We start from the raw sequence: 22,010 nt of genomic DNA, 5'->3' as shown, positions 1-22,010 counted from the left end.
GATATGTTAAGTTTGAGATTCTTGGACGATATACCCAGTATCCACATAAAGCAGGGAATAGGCTACACAGTTTTGGTTCTCCGAGGGGAGAGGCCTGTCTTCAAGACAACAAAAGCTATGGGCATGGATGAGATTGCCTAAGAAGAGAGCATACAGTAAGGAGAGGAGGACCACAGATGGAGCCCTGAAGAATTCTACCACTCACAAGAGTTGAAGCCAGCAAAGGAGATGAGAAAGAGGGCCAGAGCTATTGGTGGAAACCAGAAAAAGTTGGGGTCATGGAGCCACAAGAAGAGGGTATGGTCAGCTATTGACGACAGTCAAATGCTGTAGAGAGAGTAAAGCGACGAGCCCATCAGTGTTCACAGGGTTCAGCAACATGAAGGTCACGAGGGGCCTTAGCAAGAGCCCTTTTGGGGGAATTCTGAGGATGTGGCCCTAGTGAAGTGACTTGAGGAGTCAGTAGAAGGTGAGAAAATGGAGGCTGGGTGTGAGGATAGCTCTTTGGAAAAGCTTGGCTGTGAAGGGAGTTGGAGGGAGTTGAGAATGAGAGGGAGGCATAGAGTCCAGGGAAGGCTGTTCATACACTGTCGTTCTTACAATGTTTGGATGCCAAGGGGAAGTAGGAGGGAGAGGTTGGAGTATCAGGACAAAGTACAGGCCATCAGCTCCCTGACACAACACAATGGGATGTGTAGGTGCTGGCCCTATTATGAGGAGGGACGAAGCTGAGATAGCTTCAGGGGCAAGTGGGTTACAGATTTGGTTGGAACAGTGAGAAGGTTCCCATGCAACTTTTTTCTCCATGACGAATGATGCGAGGTCATCCCCAACAGGGAGGGAAGTGGAGGGAAGTTAAAAATGTCCAAAGTGAGACAATGGAAAAGGTGTGAAAAAGTTTTTGTGGAAAGTGGGAGAGGGAGACCACTAGAGAAGTAGAAGAAGATTACCTGCAAAATTGGAGGCCCAGGTGAGGTTGATTATGATACACTTTTAGTGGTACTAGTTTTTTCAGTTCACATACAAATTTCTTACTATATAGGTAGGGAGGTGAGACCCAAACTGGAACCAAGGTTCAACATGTCATCATTCAGTCAGGCATGTATTGTGATAAGTAGAGAGTGTCTATTTCTGTGCTTACTTGGTGGCGCTAATGAGCCATCTTTGTTCCCCATTCCCTTAATACTTCCAGTTTGTTTCCTGAGGTGAAGGAAAGTGAAGGTGAAGCAGGTTTACTGATGATAGATAGAGAGGACCTCCAAGGCCCAGCAAAAGGGCTTAGGAGAAAGGAATGTGGGTCGGGTTCATGGACATGAGGTACAGAAACGCCTGGAGGTTGGAGGCAGGGAAAGAGGCATGTGTTCAAGACAGCCCTGGAATTGGAGCACAGGATTTGGGGCCAAACAGCGCTGATCCAGGAAGAGGACAATTTTACAGCGGCCCAGAAACCAGGACCAAGTGCAGCCAGGTATATAATTCATTTATTCTTTTAAACCTTATTGAACCTCAGTGTCCTCATTTGCAGAGTGGGATAACAGCAGCACCCACCTCACAGGTTTGTGAGTAATGCCCTGGATAATGCGCGTGAAACTTTTAGCACAGTGCTGGAGGGTAGGTGTGAAGGCCACCACCCCTTCGGCAGTCACACAGCAAGTACTCTGTCTCTCTGACTCTGATCTGGTTTCTGCCGTGCACTCTCCTTCCTTCCTCCATGATAGCCTGTCCAAAAAGCTTTTTGAACTGTTTCTGGGCGTGAGTGGGTACTACGGTGCCTTGCTTTCCTGACCTATGCTATCATCTTTGATGATGTGAGTCTTTACTGACATCTCTTGTGCTGCTCACAACTCCTTTTCTCTTTGGTACCATTAACTGAGCAGCTTCCAGTGCCCAGGCTCCTAAGGAACCGGGAAACGGACACATCCTTGTAACAGTGAACAATGCCAAATGAATCCATGGCAGGACAGTAACATCCTGTGCAGGTACTGAAGGCAGTGAATGAGGTCATCTCTAAGACATGCGAAATAAATTACTCAAATGATCATCTCTTCTGGGACTATAAGCACTGAGAAGGATAGAGCTGTATATTTCTGTTAGAATTCTTTACAATAATAACTACCATTCATTGGGCATTTGATATCTGCACTTGTCCTGAGAGTATTGGATGCACTATTTCCTTTGATGCTCACAGAAATCCTAAGAGGTATCGCCATCCCATCTTAGAGATGAGGAGACCAAGGCTTGGGATGGCAGGGGTGGGGGAGCATGGCGGGTCAGGTCACAGCTGCAAGTCTTCACAACTACAAAGCTTGTGGTCTCAGCCACCATGCCACTGCCTCAGTGTAACCACACTGTCCTTTGGAATTGTCTTGCCCCTCATGATTTCCTTTTTCACCTGAGCTATCAGGCAATCATCACATCCACATCCCTAATTTATCCCTAATTTTTGTTCATTTCCAGGTATAAGTCATCCTTGTTCCCAGGCAACATGGAGACACTGACAATCCTGAACAATTCCCCAATGGTCGTGGAGGTGTTCTTCTGTTTCCAGAATGATGTCAAAGCGAACACCTACTTCCTGGAACCCATGAACATGATTCTAAAACCCAATGAGAAGCAGGTACAGCCCCATGGAGACGGGTCTGCTAGGGCAAGACTTCCTTGGGAAATTTGAGACCTCAGCATGCTCAGTGTAAATATACTTTGTTTTGACTCGTCCTCTAGATACTGAACGTATGGGCCTACCCTACTGCAGTTGGTGTCTTTGAAGACAGCATAGTCTGCTGCATCAAGGAGAACCCAGAGCCAGCCATCTTCAAAATAAGCTGCGAGGGGGTCCGCCCAGAACTGGAGGTGGAACCCAGGCAGTTGCATTTTGACCGGCTCTTGCTGCACAGGTCAGACTTCTCAGTGACACCAGGACTGGGATGGAATTTAAAGAGTATTTAGTTCTAGGGTCTTGATTTACTCACAACTTTCCAGGCTTTAAGCACTTGAAATCCTGCACAATGGGGAAGTTCTGATGCTGTGCAAATCTGTGGCTCAACTTCAGCAGGGTCAAGGCACCACCCCCAAGAGCAACTGCCAAAGTGTGTGCACATTTGCATTTTCCTCAGAAGAAAGACTAGCTTTTTCCAGATTCTCAAAACAGTCCGTTACCCTAAAAGGTTAAGAATCTCTAGTCTAGAAATTAGAGTATAAACAGAGAACTTTAGACCAAAACTAGAACTTACATATTCATTCACTGGAATCTATGATTCTAAATAGAGAATGTCTAATTCTGGGGCTGCTGAGAAAGAATAATGTTATGAAATGAAGCCTGCTTTTTTTGATCAATACTGTCAGGCCCATTCCCTGATCAATACTGATTAGTGAACTAAGCAATAATTGAAATAACTAGAAGTACTTTTTCTGACCTGCCATAATGAATCAAAATCATTTGAAACTGACAAAATGTCTTTTGGTCTCTGCAGAAAAGAATCCAAAGTAGTAGTTCTCCGCAACGTCACAGCCCTGCCCGTGGCCTGGAGGATCACCAGCCTGGAGCACCTGGGCGAAGACTTCACCGTGTCCGTGCTGCAGGGCACCATCCCCGCCAAGGCTGACTACAGCCTGCAAGTGCACTTCCAACCCTCCAAACCCATCAACATCAAGAAGGCAATGCGACTGGAGGTGAGGCTTCACCCACCTTCAGACTCGGTCGTCAAAATGGGTATATGTTGGGTTCCCTGAACACACAAACAACACACACTATACACACTACCAACACATACACACACTACTCAGACACACACACACACAGCCAGGCCTCCCCCATCTAATCCCATTTGACAGCCCCCAACCCACAATATCTTGTTCTGCACACACCATAAGCTCCCTAGAGGCAGTCTCGTTCATAGCCGATTTCCCAGTGCTAAGAACAGAGCACTCAATCAGTGCGGAGTGAATGAGTGAGTGAGTGAATGAATGAATGATGTTACTATCCCTAGGTAAGCCCTAGAATCCTGATTTCACACCCCAAACCCAGTCACCCCTCATATTCCTGTCTCAGGAAATGTCACCCTCCACCCAGTTGCTCCCACAATTACCTAATTCTTGATTCCCCCCTTTTCCCGACGACCCCCCTTCCAACCTAGTCTTCCATGAGTCTTGTCAACTCCATCTCCCAGTGTGTCTCCTGCACATCCACTTCTCTGTCTGCACTGCCACTACCACCCTCGTCCAGGCCACCTGCAGCGTCTCTCACCTGGACTTCTGCAGAGGCTTCCTAGCTGGTTTCCCTCTTCACATTCCCCACAAGTGTCCAGAGAGATCGAGAAAATGTCAGCCATTCTCCTTCCTAACGCACCCTGCTGCTTCCAGCTGCAGTGAGAATAAGGCCCAGGGGCCTCACCTGCTGCAGGAGCCCTGCCCGCCTCTGCATCTCGGTCTCACTCCACGCTCGCTCTCACCCACCGGCTCCCGTCACAGGGTTTCTCAGCTTTCTCCTCTGCCCTTCTGCTCCGTGGGGAGTTGGCTCCTGCTATAGGGTCCGCTAAACAGCACTGCTTCGACAGGGCTCCTTTAATCACCCCACCAAAGGAATCCCCTGTTTGTGCAATGACTCACCCAGTCTTCTGTCTTTCAGAGCACTACCCCTTTCTGATGTTATCTTTACTTTAAGTGAACTCTGTTGGGGCAAGATCTCTCCTGAACTGGATTTAAGGCCCACCCAGGATGAGCTCATCTCGAGATCTTTGACTTAATTACATCTGCAAAGACTCATTTTTTTCCAAATAAGGTCACATTCACAGAGCGTCGGCCGCAGACTGAAGGGTCCCAGATTCGATTCCTGCCAAGGGCACGTACCTCGGTTGCAGGCTCGATCCCCTGACCGGTTGGTGCTGGAGTGGGAGGCAACCAGTTGATATGTCTCTCTCACATCAATGTTTCTATCTTTCTCTCCCTCCCTCTTCTACTCTCTCTGAAAAGCAATGGAGAAAATATCCTCTGGTGAGGATTAAAATATATACACACACACATACATATATTTATACATATTCCTATCATATCCCCTTCATGATTCCCACTGCGTGTTATGTGGTTCAGGCTCTATGCACCTGGGTTTTGCTTTTACTGAAGGCTTTCCCTCACCCCAACAGGTTTTGGACACAGACAATCTTGTTGGGGTTGTTCAAATTGAAAACATCCTGGTCCTTGCAGAGTCCTATGACATTGCCTTGGACATCACCTTCCCCAAAGGTCTGTCAACTGCTTCAAGAAAAGGGTGTTTAGCAATCATATCTTTTAATGCAGTGTAGTTCTTGTGAATAGGAAGACTGTTGGTTGTTGGAGGCTGGGTAGAATTTCAGTAGATAGTAACGCAAGCCCCGGAGTGATGTTAACAACATTAGTATGAACCTCAGTTTCTCCAAATGGAGAAGATGGTGGGGGTAGGAGTCATAAATACAAGAAATATGTTTTTATTACTGGAAGTTTTAGTTAGTGGGAAACATAAAAAGAAGGACGGTGGTCCTAGGATGGAAGCCAGAGGGAGCCGCCCCGTTGAATTGGGTGCAAGAGCAGCATCTGTTGTTTACTAGGACTCGATTATAAGAGGTTTTCCAAGCCACAGTGTTTTCAGATAACAAATTCTCTGAAATTGTCATCGTGGATTTTCCATGTGAACTTCAGTAGGAAGTTGCCCTGCTTCTCGCACCCATGCCCACTCACCCCTCTTCATTCCGGCCCCTGGCCTCTGCAGGAGCAGAAGGAGGCCTTGATTTTGGGACTGTGAGGGTCATGGAGGAGATGAAGCAGACCCTGCAGCTGAAGAACCGTGGAAAATATGAGATCTTGTTCAGGTAACCTGAAAGCCATCAGGCATGTGGTTGTCATTGTCCACTCATGGGGAGAAGAATTTGTCTGGGAGATTAAAAAAAAATGATTGAGGCAATCATAAGAAACATCTCTGCTTTTATCCTCTCCTGGTTTCAATGAATGGAATTCCAAGTGCTAAGAGAGCAGAGATTCTCACACTGCTCTAAACTCTGTGACTTTGTAGAGGCCCTTAAGGGCCCTCTGAATGCACCTGGAGCCTGGGGGATGGGGAGGGATGGGGAGGAAGGGGGGCGGGGGTGAATTAATGTAGTCGGTCCTCATCTGACATCAAGTGTCCCTGTTGGACAGGGATCTCTTGCAAGGGCACCCCTTGACCACAGGCTAGAGATGGCTGTCTTTGCCTCAAACATCACTCTCTGGCCTGGTCAATCCTGGCTAAGGAGGGATGGTCACAGACTTCAACGCACAGTGACCACCACTAGGCAAAGTAGTTAAACAGGGCCAGAGACACGGCAGGCACTTAACAGCTTAGAGTCCGCTCTCTAGTATTTTGGGTTCCCTGGATAATGATTTATGCTGACTTTTGTTCTTGGCTTTCAGCTTTTCTGTGGACTCCGTAGGGGTTTCAGTGGCCAATCTAAGTTCTATGATCTCGTTCCAACCCAAGAAGGGCTCACTGACCACAACAGAAAAGCCCACAAATGTGCAGGTGTTCTTCCGCGCCAAGAAGGAAGTGAGGATAGAGCACCAGCCGGTCCTGCGCTGTCAGGTGAGAGAGCTCAGAGGGAGGACTCAGCGGCGGGACTGTAGGACTCACGTTAAAAGGAAGAGAACATGCCTAACCCATGCTCCAGGTGGGGACAGGGAGGGCTGGCCTGGGTGGCAACCAGAGAGGATGCACCAGGGTTTGGTCCCCAGCTAGTAGACACAGGTAGGTCAGGTGGGAGGCATGCAAAGTCATCAGAAATTGAGAGCACCGGAAAGGAAGCGTGGACCCTTGTCTTCGGGGAGCACCTGAGACAAGAAAGCTGAGGTTAGTCATCAAGTGCAGAGAAAGAGTGGACAGGAGGCAAAGTTGGTCTTTGTCAGCAGTTTTCAGCGGGTGAGCCGCAAGAATTTTTAAAACATGCAACACCTGACTATTTAGTCGGGGGCACTGACCTCTCTTCTCTTAGATTGCCAAATAAAAAATGACAACAGCCAACACAACAATAGCCGTCCAGTGTGAATGAATCAAAATTATACCTATTTTTTGTCAGATGGGCAAAAAATATGTTTTTTGGTGTGCCGCAGGATTTTAGTAATTAATTTATAAGTGCCATGAGATGGAAAAGGTTGAAAATCGCTGGTCTATGTTGATCCATGGCTGGTACATAGTAAGTTTTATGTTATTATTTGCTAATGTTGTCGATGCAGTACTACAAAGAGAATGAAAGGAACTTGGCTTCATGTCAATGACAAAAATAGGGAATGAATTAGTCATTGGAATCATGGAGTTATGCCAGTAGCTGACGCCTTCCCAATCCTTCTTCCCTTTCTAGATCATTGAACCCAATATCACAGAAGGAGGTGAAACCATTGCCAGCATCCCAATTAAGTTTTCTGTGAATGCAGTGTTCTCTAAATACAGCATCAGCCCCTCCTCCATCATCAACTTTGGGGCTCTGATCTGTGGCACTCGTAAAAGCGCCACCTTCACCATAGAAAATCAAGGTGTTACTGACTTCAAGTATGGCCTTTATAGGCTGACAGGGGAGAGCTCCGTTCTTCAAAAGAAAGCGTAAGACAAGCATTTGCTTGACTCATTCCATTCACTTGTTAATTACTACTTTATATTTTACGAAGAGCTTTCATATATTTTATCTAAATTCACCCAATTCACTGTTGTGGGTGAGGTCATTAAGAAATGACTCATCCACCCTGGCTGGGTGGCTCAGTTGGCTGGAGCATAGTCCCATACACCAAAAGGTAGCTGGTTCAATTCCTGGTCAGGGTGCATGCAGGAGGCAACCGATCAATGTTCTCTCTCTCTCTCTCCCTTCTTTCCTTTCTCTAAAAAAAAAAAAGAAAAAGAAAAAGAAAAGAAAAAATGACTCGTCTGAGATTATGCAAGAAATCACATGCTTTCTAATTAATTGACTTTCTAATTAATTTAAAATTTTTTATTAATTAATTTAAAGTTGAATTTCTAATAAATTGTTTTAAATCAGATACACATATAGCTTTATATTGTTTGTAGTCATTTTATACCTTTGTGGAGATCCTCTTTCATTTTGACAAAGTTTGAACGTATTAAGAGATTTTTTTTGTTGTTAAACTGTCTAAAGTCTCTTTCTTCCTAATTTAATTTCAACCTAATTTTTTACTTATTTTATAATAATTTTATCATCTTTATTTAGAGATATTATAATATAATTGTGTTTTGCTTTACATTGTTTTTCATTTATTTTTCAGTTTAGCATGCACAAACTCACGCAAAACACTCAGTAGAGGATAGGACTTCAGTTGTTCTGGTCATTAAGCAAGCAAATGCTCAATTATATAAATCTCTCAGAAGTTTAAGATTGCACCTCAAATACACCAGAATATTTTAGGGAAACTAGCCTTTAAGCAAACTAGTTACTGGGTAAACTAGCATCAGGCGACGTGAACAGTTACCAAAACCTGTGTTTGTGCTATTGCTTAAACTAAGCCTTAAAGGCGCCATGACTTTAAATGTGAAGAAAAGGGACAGAGTTTCATCTATTTGCCATTTCATTTTTTTAAGTGAGAACAGGTAAAAGATTTGCTGTCTACAAATAATTTCTACACACTGCTTTCCAATGAACTCAAGTAAACATTTAAAAATTATTACTCTCTTGCAGTAATTTTCAATGTCCTTATGAATCATATGTACTCCATCATTTTCTCACAATTGTTAAATGAGTCTGGCAAATGATGAATGCTGACTATACTACTGCAATTCCCTCTTAGGCAAAGAAGGGCCCTTCCCCCATTCCTAGGAGAAGGGACCTTGCAAGCAGACAGACAGGTGGTGTTTAATGTCACCACCCCAACCTAAGGGTGTACTCTTGCCTCTTTGATCAGAATCAGCAGCCACAGTAGGCACGGAAGATCCCGGGAAAGCGAGAGCTTCTTCAAGGCCGGCCCTTCCAGATCAACCAAGTACTCTGAGACGGTTCAGAAAGAAATAAACATCACTAGCCAGGTAAGGCCCCTTTCCCTTGTTCACAGAAACTCTGTAAGGCCACCTTCCAACTAGTTAACTAGTTCTTGCAACAGATACCTTCCTAGAACAGCAGGATTTGAATCTACTGCGGCAGGCATGTTACATGGTTATACTGAAACATCACTTTCATTTCAAGGTGTTATGACTTTTAATTTGGATATCCTCTTTTGTTTTAAAACTTTCATTGGCTCCTCACTGCCTTAAAATTAAATTTCAACTCTTCATATATATTGTAATTAACAATCTTTTGCTTAAAAGAAACAGAGGCCCATTTAGACTGGCTTAAATAAAAGGAGATTCGAAGACACCTGCTTCTGGTAAGATGGAGTAGATATACTTTTCCCTGTTCCTCCCAACCAAGTACAACCAAACCCCCTGGACATTATGTATAAAACAGGTGGAAAGGAAAAAATCAGACCAGCTAGGGTCTTTGGGACCCAATGAACATCATGGTGGTGAGTTCCCTGAGTTTTCTTTCTGCCTCATATATCTCATCTGGGTGCTGAAGGAGCTGGCAACCCAGAAACATCACCAGACACAGACCAAAATAAAGCCCCAACAAAAGCCTGCTCCTGCTAGCCAAAGGACCAGGAAAGAGCAGCCTAGCAAAAGAGAAAACTTCAGTTAAGAACTGTTCTATTACAGTCTAACAGGACAGATAATCTATGATCCTACCCCACCATTGCTAGCAAAGGGCAGTGGGAAGAGTTTTGGCACATCCAGGCTATAATGAGAAGCCCCAAGCCCCTGCCAGAGGGGTGTCCTGAGAACACCCAGTGGGTAGCCAGGAGTTTCATTACCCCCCAGCACCTCCACCATTGTTAGTGGAGACACCACATGGGAACCTTGAATTTCACCTCAACCCAGTGGTAATGAGATGTTCCTCCCCCTCCAGTGGACCCCCCTCATCAACAGGAGAGTAAGGAAGCACCCCCCCCCTTGCCAGGGAGGGATCAGTTGAGGACTAGTGGGGAGCCAGAAGTCCTGCCCCTGCCCAGTAGAAATGAGAAGCCTGATGGGGACTCTGGATTACCTCCCCGCCTGGAAGTGATGAGCAGTGCCCCCACTTCCCCTGACAGAGTGGTGCCAGAGAAAGCCGGGTCAAAGAGGTGTAAATAAGATTCAGAGTCTCACAATACCCAAAATGTCGGGGTTTCAACTGAAACTCATTTGTCGTACCAAGAACCAGGAAGATCTCAGTTTGAATGAAAATAGACAAGCAATAGATGCCAACACTGAGATGACAGAGATGGTAGAATTATCTGACAAAGACATACAAGCAGCCAACATAAACATGCTTCAGAGAGCAATTACAAACACACTTGGAACATCTGAAAACACAGTATGATTCAGCAAAGAAAGAGAAGCCATAAAGAAGAACCACATGGAAATTTGGAAAGTGAAAAACATGAATAAGCAAAATGTAAAATGTAATGAAGGGGTTCGACAACAGAATGCAGGGGAGATTCCCACCCGTGTAAGTTACACGATGTGGAACATGTCTGTCCCCCAAGCCCCCAAGCCACTCAGTCATGATTGGTCAAAACAAAAGGAGTGATCTCTGTGCTTCATCTGAGACCTTGCTGAGAAAGAAGCACTGAGAGAGCCCATCCCTGAAGAACCCCCAGGCCCTCCCTTCCTCCCAGAGAAGAGCTGGGGCCCAGAGAAAGCCTCTGGGGGAGCTCCCACCAGTCCCTCTGGACACCATCTCACAACCCTGATGGAAGGGCTCGGACTCTGTCACCCACTCTGCCTCCACCCCTCCCGCAATCCCACTGTTTCTTGCAGACTCGCTATAGCCATGGCATGTTCACCGTGTACCCTGGGTTTGGCTCCATCTCTCCCGGAGGATTACAGACCATCACCGTCGACTGTGTGGCTGACCCTGTGGGAAAGTGTGAGGAGTTTATAGCGATCGATATCTCGGACCGAGACCCAAGAGACCACCCTGCTGGCATTCCTTACACCCTATTGGCTGAAGCCTGTCTACCAGGTACGCAGCACTCGGATGGGACAGCACCCCTTCAAAAACTTTCCTCTCTAACAGCCCCCCACCCTATGTACATGTCTAGCAAACATGTCTGGGCTGCTGCCTTTGGGGCCTTAGAACTCCCTCTAGTGTCTTCAGCCTTATTTTTCCCTCAAGACTTACAAGGCATGCACACCTAGAAGGGGATGGTCAGCTTTCAATTCCTAGTCTTCCTGAGTTGGGTCGGGGATCCTCAGAGGACTATTGTTCTCTGGGAATCGTGATGTGATGGGATATGGCACAAGTCCCAGGAACACGGAATCCTGCTCATGTCCAGCTCACTCCCTGCGGGCAACACGTGCAGAGAGAACAGTGTCAGCGGCTGAGCATGCTATGATTTTAACCCAGCAAGATCTCAGATGAGGCACCGAGAGAACTTTTGCTTTGGCTATAGGCACCCTGCAGCCTCGCACCAAAGTGAGCCAGATGCCTCCTTCTTTCTTAAGCCCACCCCAGATCCCTCCTTGCCATGGGGAGGACAGGTGGTTGGGGTCTGGCGACCCACCAGAGCAGTACAAAAGAAGTTAGAATATGTCCTGTCACTCGCAGCCTACCTCTCCGACTGTCCTTTGTCAGAATCCAAACCTCCGGATGAGGAATTAGGGGAAGCAGGGACTGGGCTGTCGGGCTGCGTCTCAGTCTCCCCTCCACTCCCCAGCCTTCGTGACTGACAACAATGCCTCAATATTTGAGGAGCACCAGATCTGTAGCAGCGCCAACCTGTCCAGCACCCTGCAGGCCACAGAGAGCAGGGGGCTGTTTGTGGAGGATGAGAACAAGTTCATTTTCAGCAACGTGCTGGTGGGCCAGCAGGTCAAGGCTCGGTTCAAGATCAGCAACGTGGGCAAGATCACCTGCGACGTGAACATTGTGGTTAAGCCTATCTCCAACAAGGTAAGCAGCCCCTCTCGGCCCTGCCTACCGCAGTTGGCAGAAAGCCAGGAAGAGGGCTCTTGGAAGCCCCTGCTCTGGAGCCTCTCTACATGAGTGGGGATTATCTGGCACTCAGGGCCTGCTGGAAGCTGTGGGAGGGATCTGGGCAGCTTCCCCTAGGCCAGGAGCCATACATTCGTCCCAATGCCTGTCTCCTCTGGGTACCTCTGTGATACACTAGGACACAGGAATGAGCAACACTCATCTATCAAACCCGCACTGTGTGCCTGCAGTAGAAACAGCACTGTGGGGAGAGTCAGGCTGAGTGCCAGCTCAGGCGGGCTGCCTCAGATCACACCGTCATCTGGTAAGAGAGATTCCGGGGATGTCAGATTATAAGCATAAGGCTAACTGATGAGCACTTATTAAGCCCCTGCTATATGCTAGGCGCTGTGCTAAATGATTTACACTTATTGCCTCATTTCATCCCCACAAGTTTGTATCATCAGACTTTTTTATTGTATCCCCATTTCACAGTTAGGGAAATTGAGGCTCAGAAAAGCTAAATTCTTTCCCTAGATCCCAGAGCCTAGGGATATAGGGCTGGGTTTAAAGCCAAGCTTCATTTGCATACAAGGTAAAGAGTAAGTGTCCATCTCAGGGTCTGCCAGACTTGAAACTGCGTTCCCCTCTGAGTCAGGGCATACTGAATCCTTTTTCCTCACAGTGGAACAGAAAATTCAGGATGACAAGAGAGATGGCTGAATTAATCCGTTTCACTCACCCTTAATTTCCAATCAGATGTGCTAGTCTTATCTCAGCTGCTCAGTTCTCTGCCCCAAAGTGGAATCTTGACCCAGCAGGTCCTTGGCCCCCAGAGCAGGCATTGTTCGCATGGTTGATGGGTGTGGGAAGATCACCCAGAGGGTTGGCCTAGCCTAGAGTCAAGAAGAGAGCATGCATTGCCAGTGGACTGTGACCCACTGCAGAGGGGCAGAGTTTAGGAAACCATCTAATTTCTTTTATGACTTCCCTCGGGCCCTGGTGACATCCAGTCATTACTCTCTTACCTTATTTGGGACACAAAGGGGCAGCTTTCTTCCTATTTTGTACTAAAAACATAAAAAAGTTAGGGAACCTGATTTCTAAACAAAGATAGGTTTCTAACAGGGGGTTTGCAGACATATGCTCTCCCCCTCCCAGGTTTGCACACTATGCACTGGAAAAAGCAAAGAAACTTAGTGCCCTCAGGTTAAGAACAAGAGGAGATAGTCAGATTTGAATCCCACCTGCCTCCCAGGAGAATAAAAAATCCTTTTTAGCCATGCCAGGGGTTCCTACGGCCTCCCCAAAACACAGCCACAAGACGGAAACAGATCAAGTGCTGTGGAAGGCTGTTCTAGGTAAAGCTCTTGGAGTTACAAGGAGCAGAAACCCGCTCAGGACAGCCCAAGCAGAGGTTTGCTCCAGTGAATCAGAGACCTCAGGCAAGGTCAGGACACACCCTGCAGCCAGAGCTCTGTGGGACTGGAACTGTCACCTGAAATCCAACTTTAAGACCAGTAGGGGCTCTGTCTATCCTTCAAGGACCACAGGTTTTCACTCATCCTGTCTCTGTTGTTCCATTCTCTAGTCTGGCTTCCATTTCAGCTCTGCATCAGCAACCCCCAGAGATCTCTGGGGATCTTAATTTAGTTCAGAGAAACAGAGAGACAGAGATGGATGCCTGACTATCCAAGATCTGGATTAGTCCATCTGTTTGAGTCAAAGATCACAGGTCTAGCCAAGTCCAGCTAGTTATTGCTGAGAGATGGGTCCCAGAGTATCTAGACTGCTCCTTCCAGAGCCATGACTGTGCAGGCAATGGAACGTTTGCCACAGAGCTTAGAGGAGGGAGATTTCACAGCAGGGTCAATAGAGATAAACAGCAAGCCTTGTATCAATGCAAAGTAGCTAATACACGTGCTGGTTCCTGCCCCCCTTCATCAGATCATTGCCCGTATCGTCGACATTTTTGAAGTGGAACCCAACAAGATGAACATCGCCAGTCACTCACATGCCTTTGCCACGGTGTCCTTCACACCCCAGGCCATGCAGACCTACCAGTGTATCTTCGAGGCTACCTTGGATGGCGTGCCCAGGTACCAGCTCCACAGTAACCTCACACTCTATGGAATGCCATTCCTGCCATGCCAGGCTGACAGGCCTCCATCTCCCTGTTCCCTGCAGCAACCAGACCAAGAACCGAAGCCTCGTGTTTGACATCGTGGGAGAGGGGAACCTCCCTCGAGTGACCGTTGTGCGGCCAATTCTCCATAACCAATATGGAAACCCCTTGCTCCTCTTTAAGAGGCTGCTTCTTGGTCATTCAGATAAACTACCTCTCATCCTCAAGAACAACGGCTCCATCCCTGCCCAGGTACCACTGGAGGGTGAAGCGTGGGGTGGAAAGGGACAGGAATCACTCAGAAGCAAGACTTCTGACATCGAGGTCTCTGCCACCCCAAATTTACAAGGACTTCTTCTTTGATGTTCCCCATCCATTAACCTGTGTAAGACATAGGACATGCAGAGGGAAATCAGGCATGGTTTCTGTCCATGGGGGTGTCAGAAAGCAGATTACATAGTACACTAATAATTACTGTGTGAGGCAGTGTACAATGATACACACCAAGCTTAGTGGGTGGGATTCTGGGCATTTTTGGTGTCTTCTTTATTTTTTTATGTAATGAACATTGCCTTTACAATAAGGAAAAACAAAAGAAACCTCATTAGGGGTGAGAGATGTAACATCTATAGGGACTTCTGGTTCAGCAATTAAATTATGTTTTTATTTTACACCCCCAAAAGGTGCTAAATTGTTTAAGGGTTATGCAAAGGACTGTAGGACTTTTGAAAATGACCTTGATCCCATCCGGGGGATCAAGGAAAATTTCACTCTAAAATGCCACTTGAGTGGCATTGAAGATGGCTGGGTTTTTAGTTGGTGGGCATGGCAGTGAGTGCATGCCCAGGTAAAGAGAGAAAACTGCAAAGACAGAGGCACAGAAGAGAAGCAGAGAAACGTAAGGTGCAAACAGGAGCTAGTAAGCACCAGCTTCATGAGAGCGTAGTGTACAGATAGAAGAGCAGTGGGAGAGAAAAACAGAAGGTACAGTAAGGGGACAACTTGTGGAGGGCTTTGGATTCTATATATATTCTAAACCCTATGGACATTATTACTATTATTGCTATTGTTGTTTATACAGTTAAGACTCATTTAGATCTACCCACATGGCTGTCATCTGTGTGTGCGCTTTTATTCCTGCATCTCCAACTTTCCACCTGAAATCCTTTTCCCATCTACTGAGGAATACGCATTAGCATTTCTTTAATGCATGTCTGCTGGTGGCGAATTCTCCATTTCTATTCGAAAATCTCTATTTCTCTTTCATTTTTAATATGTTTTTTACTGGCTGTAGAACTCTCGGGGTTAGCAGTTGTTTTCTTTCAGCAAATGGGAGAGATTCCAGTGTATTCTGGTTTCCATTGTTACTGCTGAGATGCCAGCTTTAAGGCAATCTTTTCCCTCTGACTGTGTTTAACATTTTCTCTCTCTATTTATTTTCTGCTGTTTCACTATTATGTGTCTAGGTATGGATTTCTTGTAATGTATCCTTTTGAAATTCACTGGGCTTCTTGATTCTGCAATTAATGTCTTAAATCAGTTTTGGAAAATTCCGAGACATGTTCAAATATTGCTTTTGTTCTATTCTGTCACATCTCTCCTTCTGGGAGGTCAATTAAACATAATTTCACCGTATTTGCCATCCATTTTTCTCTGTATTTCATTGTGCATAATTTCTTTGACCTGTCTTCAGTTTATTAACTTTCCTTTTAGCTATATCTAATCTGCTATTAAACCTTCCATTAAGTTCTTATGTCATCATACTTTTTAATTCTAGAATTTCTATTAGATTGTTTTTCAAATCTACATAATCAGTTTTTATGATTTCTAGTTTCATGCCAAAATTGTCTGACTTAGTTTTTATTTCTTGACTATAGTAATCACAGCCATCTTGCAGTATAGCCATGATAATTCCAAAATCTGGAGTCTGTGGATCTGTTCCTGGTGTATGCTATTTCTGCTCATTTTTGCCCATGTTATCATGTCTCCTCATGTGCCTGGTTATCTTTGATCATGTGTTGGGTATTATATTTGAAAACTTATTTTTAAATAATTAGACTAAGGATGATGTTATTTTTCTTCAGAGACAATTTTCATTCGCTTCTACCTGCCATTAGAAACTTGGAACCACCTTAAACTGGTTTTAGAGCTTGAGATTTGAGATTTTCTGGCTTACATAGATGAGCAGGATTGCTATCCTTGGCAGAGCCGGTTTATATCCAGCCTACCTTTTGTCTTATTGTGCAGACCTTTGGGGTCCTAGTCTAAAGCAAACAGAGCACTCTCGTTCTTCACAGGACTTTTGCCCTCTTAGCACCAAGAGACCAGTGCAGCCTCCCACATTCCTCCTCCAGACTGACAAATGCCCCAGGTCAGAACAGCCCAGAAAGTTAGGCTGCCCTCTCTGGATTTCCACGTTCTCCCAGATCCTGGTCTGGTTACTCCTCATTATCTTCTTAGCTCTGTGATGCTTTTAAATTTTTGTTATTATTGTTGTCCTGCATTTTTTTATTGTTGTCTTGAGTCCAAGTATACTTACTATTACCCCATGTTGTTTCCTTATTATGTTGTTGTAAATGTTTTAGCATGCAGTTCACCCACTCCCCATTTTTCTAACTTAACAATTTTTGCGTATCTAGTCTCTCCGATTAACTTTAGACATCATTTCATAATGTTCCACAGAAATTTCATCAGGAATCCTATGAATTATTTGGGAAGAATTCTACTTTTAGAGTATTTAGGCTCTCCACCAGGAGCAACATTTAGGATTCCCACCCTTTTATTTAGGTCTTTTCTATCAATATTTTTCTGTAATTCCTGTATATAGTTTCTTATTAAAGTTATTTCTAAATATGTAATGTTTTTCTCTCAGAAACTTCCTACATGATGTCAGTATTTCTTCCTTCTTTGTGTCTCACTTTTCATATTACCCTATCTTGCTTATGATGCTCATGATGGTGCCAGCATTACTATCTTCTAAAAATGTTTGCTGATATGTCATACCTAATATTAGATATATCATTTTAGCTTTTAAAATCAGATATATGGCCTCCAGTGGACTGGAAAACATCCTTTTTCTCCAAGTAGGTCAGATGCCCACCTTGGTTCTCCTCTTATCTTGGTAGGCTACTCAACCTGACACTATCAGGCAACTAAAGCACTAGTACCTAGGAGATACTGGTTTTTAGAAACTCATACTCATGCCCTCCCTCACAGAATGACAAATACTCAATTCCATTTTATTAGTCTAGAGTATACTTTACAACTACCTGTCAGTAGTAGAGGCCCTGGCAACCCCACAATGACGCTACTTAGCTGAGCGATCTAGAAAGTCACCTGTACTCTCGGGGCCTCCAATTCCTCACTTGGATAACAAGAGCTGAACAAAATTTTCTTTTTCCTCTCTGGGTCTAATGTTTATTATAGCTCCCTCTTAATAAGAAACAAAAAATTGGGCACTAGGCACGATTGCTTTTTTGGAGTACTTCCCAAACAGCACAGTATCTCACTATAGACTCAAAACCCATGAGCAGCTTGTAAGTGTAACACTCAATTCCACTTTCCTTCTGCCAGCTGCATGTTGACCTGCAGGACCAACTAGAAGTCTTCTCCCTGAAAGGGAGGCCCACTACCTCCTACATCTACATCATAGAGGAAAACAAACCCCAGGCAAAAGGTAAGTTGAGGAACAGTAGCTTCTACAGAACAATGGGACCCAGTAACTGTTTTGTTAGGGGGCCAATAGGGAACCAGACAGAGTACGATGTCCAGTCTTGTCACCAATGGCCACTCTCAGCAATGTTCATTCCCACGCTAGGGCAGCTTTCCCTTGAATCAGGGTCCTTATGGAGGCATCTTCCTTTAAATTGCTTCTAAATCACTCTTCTCTTCTCTTTGCAGCAAAGAAAGCTCACACAGCCTCCCTGGTGGTTCCTCCTGGAGACACAGCTGAATTTGACGTTGTTTTCCACGCCCAAAATGTTGGGAGAATGACAGGGATCATCCATTTGTCAGTGATCAACAATCAGTATGAGAACACAGTCATCCACATGGTGGGAGAAGGCTACGAGGACGACATCACTTTGGACAACATCCACGGGCTGGTGGCTTCCACCAGCCAGGAGGCCTTTGATATCTCGGAGGTCACCGAGGAAAAAACTATGGATGACTTGGTGGCAGGTAGGAGAAGCAGTGAGGTGTTGACAACTGTTGGCTGCTGAGTCATTTTAAATGAGAGTGGAATTTAAATAACAGATCAACTAGCTTCCTGGGAACTTAGGGCTACATCTCCTCTTCATCACCGTGTGCTCTTTCATGCCTGGCTCCGTCACTGCATTCATTCATGAGTTCCCTCAGGGAACGTTTATGGAGCATCCCTGTGCCTGCGACAGGCGCTGCACTGAGCCCTGGAGTTCCAAAGAGTAACAGGAGTCTCTGCCCTTAGGGGGCTTATAGTTTGAGCTCAAATTCAAATTTAGCTAATAAGCAGAGTTCAAAATTCAGGCTCCAGATTAGCTAAGAACTGTTCCTGTAGTGTTCCCTGTTTATATCTGTTAGCTGGTTTATGTTGACATTGTCTGTTTCATCGGAACCACGTATCCTAGACATTCGAAGAGAGATGGCGGGCTTGTTTAACTAGACAGGGCGTAGGCTTGTGCCTCCTCCAGAGCATCATTCTCCACAGTCTCACTACTCAATGCACTGACCCCGACAGCATCAGCATTACCCGGGAGCTGCTTAGAAACGGGAATTTCAGACCCTACCCCAGCACCTCAGACATACTGAATCAGAATCTGCGTTTTTGCAAAATCTCTAGGTGATCCGTGTGTATATTAAAGCTTAAGACACCCTGCTCTGCCGTCTATCAAGTGCTGCAGCTTCGCTGGGTTGACTATACTCTTTGGGGTAGGAGAAAATTTACTTCATCTTCATCCCCAAAAAGCATTTGCTAAGCACCCTGAACACGTGCCTGATCATGTGCCTAATTGCTACGCAGTGAGTCATAAAAACAGTCTCACAGTTTTTCTAGGAGCGTCATTATAGCCCTGGAATGTAGCATTGTGCAGTCTGTATAACATGGGTAAAAACCAACACTCCTCACCCCTGTTTGTGGCCATAGGGTGACATCTCTCTTATCACAAGTCTAGCAGGAACCAGCAGTGAACCCTAGCTCAGAAATCAAATTGCATACCTCTAATAGGCTTGCCAGATTTAGAAGGTCAGAATTCAGGAGTCCCCATTAAATGTGAATTTCAGATAAGTGATGAATTATTTTTTAGTTTAAGTGTGTCCCAAAATATTGCATGGGACATATTTATATGAAAAATTACTCATAGTTATCTGTAATTCAAATTTAACAGGGACTCCTCCCATATTTTATTTGGCAACCCTAACCCTTGGTCATATTGTTTCAGCAAACAAATGGATTTGGGGACCTATGTTTTCTCTTGGAGGTAAGGGCCAAGGTGGATGGATGGACAGACTAACGGACGGATGGATGGATGAGTGGATGAATAAGTAGACCCCCCCCCAAGGAGGGAAAGCTTACAGCTCAGGACTCTAGGTTTTTCCAATAGAACATCCGAGGAGGGGGGGTGAGGCACAATGTCTTTCAGGTGCTGCCCCCTCTGGCAGGAGCCCTAGGAGGAGGCCAGGGAGCACTCACTACCTTCTGCTTATATCCCCTAGCTGCTCTGGTGGACCACATTCAGTTTGGGGACTGCCACATTGGAAACAGCTATAGCGTGAGCTTCACAGTCACTAACCACAGCCAAGCGAATGTGATACGGTTTGAATGGCCTCTTTTACCTACAGTTTCCTTTTCCCCACAGGTAAGTGAAAGCCATTCACTGTTCCTGGACTCCTTTAGGCCTTAGCCAAACCCATCTGATTGTCAGTCCATTCCCGTGGGTGCACGGGATGGGATGGACCTCACTCAGACCTAGTATGGGGGACACACTGTTCATGCCCCCTCTGACCTATGAGCAGGGAATGAGTCTGCCAAGACTGTTGCTAGGCTGATGCTGAGGAATTCCATGGGTAGAGGGAAACACATCCCAGCCTTCCTATCCCAGAGTGTAGACCTGTGACCCCCCCTAGGTATGTGTTCTTTAAGCATTAGTCCTGCAAAAGTGGTTCACTAGAGGGAAAACAGGGGTGATGGTTTCTGTGGACAACTGAGATTTAGAAAATGTTTCAAGTTACATCTTTCTCTTAAACATTCCCAGTGCCCTTCAGCATACTAAAACCTAGTTAACTGGGTTTTACCTGGAATTTTCTAACCCCTTCTTTTAGCATCTCACAGGACACATTTTATGAATTGCTGACCAAAGCTCAATGTTGACCAAGGCTTAAGACAACATGGTAGCAGATCCTAGCCTCTGGCCAAGAGTTGTTTTCCATCGGTAGTTGATTTCTGAGGTCCCAGGACATTGGATACACACAGATCTATCCTCTGCCTCCAAATGTTTCAGCCACCAAATCTTCAAATGCCGAACTCTAGGGGCATAGAACAAGGAGGGTTGGGAACCTTACCTTTAAATCTTTGAGTGCTATCAGGAGGAAGCGTTGCTTCCTGAAGGGATGTGAATCGTTAGTCAAAGCAGGCAGAGATAAGCGTCTTAGAGTCCATTTGGATACACTCACAAACACTGCCCCCTCACCCCACACACACACTTGTGCGTTCATACACACATATCTGTGGTCTTGGGAAGTACAAAGCTTTCTTCTTCATTCACTTTTAGAGGAGGCAGAGTTTCAGAAATATGAAAGGACTATCATATATATATGTACATATATATGTATATATATGATACATCTATGAGGTTTGTATGTGTGTGTTTATGTATGCAAAATCATAAATGATTTCCTTCTACAGAACAAATAGGATTTCCCATGTATCTGGTACACATCAGCAAGTCTCAGCCTTTATGGCCTCAGGACTCCTTTACACTTCTAAACATGATTGAGGACCCCCCCAAAGAGCTTTTGTTTATGTGGTTTATACCTATCAATATTTACCATATTTGAAATTAAAACTGAGGATGTTTAAAAACATGCATTTATTTATTCATTTTAAAATATAATAATAAACCCATTACATGGTTATATAAATATACTATTTTTATGAAAATGGCTAAATTTTTTAAAATGTAAAAATTGTATGGGAATAGTGGCATTATTTTGCAGTTTTATAAATCTCATTAATATCTGACTGGTTAGAAGACAGCTAATTCTCATACTTGCTTCTGCATTCAATCTAATGCTATATCATATGTCACATAACCTCTAGAAGACTCCATTCCATAGTCATGAGAAAATGAAAATGAAGGCAGTCAGCATCTTAGTATTATGATGAAAATGGTTTTGACCTCGTGGACTCCTGAAAGGTCTTGGAGACCCCAAGTGTCACCAGATCACACTGTGAGAACTACTCATGTACTGTGTGCACCCACCCATAATTTGTATAAATCATATTGATTAAGAAACACAGGTGGTTAAGAGTGTGGTACCTGGAGCCATACTGCCTGGGTCTGAATCCAGCTCTTCCACTATTAATGGTGTGACCTTGAGCAAGTCACAATTTTCCTTATCTGTAAAGTAGGGGTAATAGCTATACATCTCATAGGGTTGTCAGGGGGATTGGTAGAATTGCATCCAGGTTTAGAATCATGCCTGAAGCAAGTAACAGTGTGATAAATATTAGCTGCTCTTGTTTTCATGATTATATTTCTACATAAGAAGATTTTGTACAGATTTAAGACAATATCAGGCTTGAATGGTGATTTTTTTTTTGCCAAACTTCTGGCCCTACCCCTTCTCTAAAATGGCACCATCAGATAGCAAGAGTCCTCAAGACTGAAATCCCAAGAATACTAATACCAGAATTTTCCCCA

The 22,010-nt window shown here is 44.9% G+C and overlaps 1 protein-coding gene across 1 annotated transcript in view; it reads left to right on the top strand.

Moving 5' to 3' along the window:
- Positions 1 to 22,010, top strand: part of HYDIN (HYDIN axonemal central pair apparatus protein) — a 241,291-nt gene that overhangs the window by 181,656 nt on the left and 37,625 nt on the right. The window contains 15 exon segments of the mRNA XM_087827374.1: positions 2,458 to 2,617; positions 2,722 to 2,894; positions 3,471 to 3,669; positions 5,139 to 5,238; positions 5,741 to 5,840; positions 6,418 to 6,586; positions 7,359 to 7,597; positions 8,905 to 9,025; positions 10,835 to 11,039; positions 11,734 to 11,969; positions 13,938 to 14,089; positions 14,178 to 14,367; positions 17,689 to 17,791; positions 18,016 to 18,294; positions 19,804 to 19,946. Of these exon segments, the coding sequence (XP_087683500.1) occupies positions 2,458 to 2,617; positions 2,722 to 2,894; positions 3,471 to 3,669; positions 5,139 to 5,238; positions 5,741 to 5,840; positions 6,418 to 6,586; positions 7,359 to 7,597; positions 8,905 to 9,025; positions 10,835 to 11,039; positions 11,734 to 11,969; positions 13,938 to 14,089; positions 14,178 to 14,367; positions 17,689 to 17,791; positions 18,016 to 18,294; positions 19,804 to 19,946 (2,569 nt within the window).

Source organism: Miniopterus natalensis, chromosome 18 (assembly GCF_054644295.1).
Source record: "Miniopterus natalensis isolate mMinNat1 chromosome 18, mMinNat1.hap1, whole genome shotgun sequence".
Lineage (NCBI taxonomy): Eukaryota > Metazoa > Chordata > Mammalia > Chiroptera > Miniopteridae > Miniopterus > Miniopterus natalensis.
The sequence above is the reverse complement of the archived record's forward strand: the minus strand, read 5'-3'. Positions and strand labels throughout refer to the sequence as shown.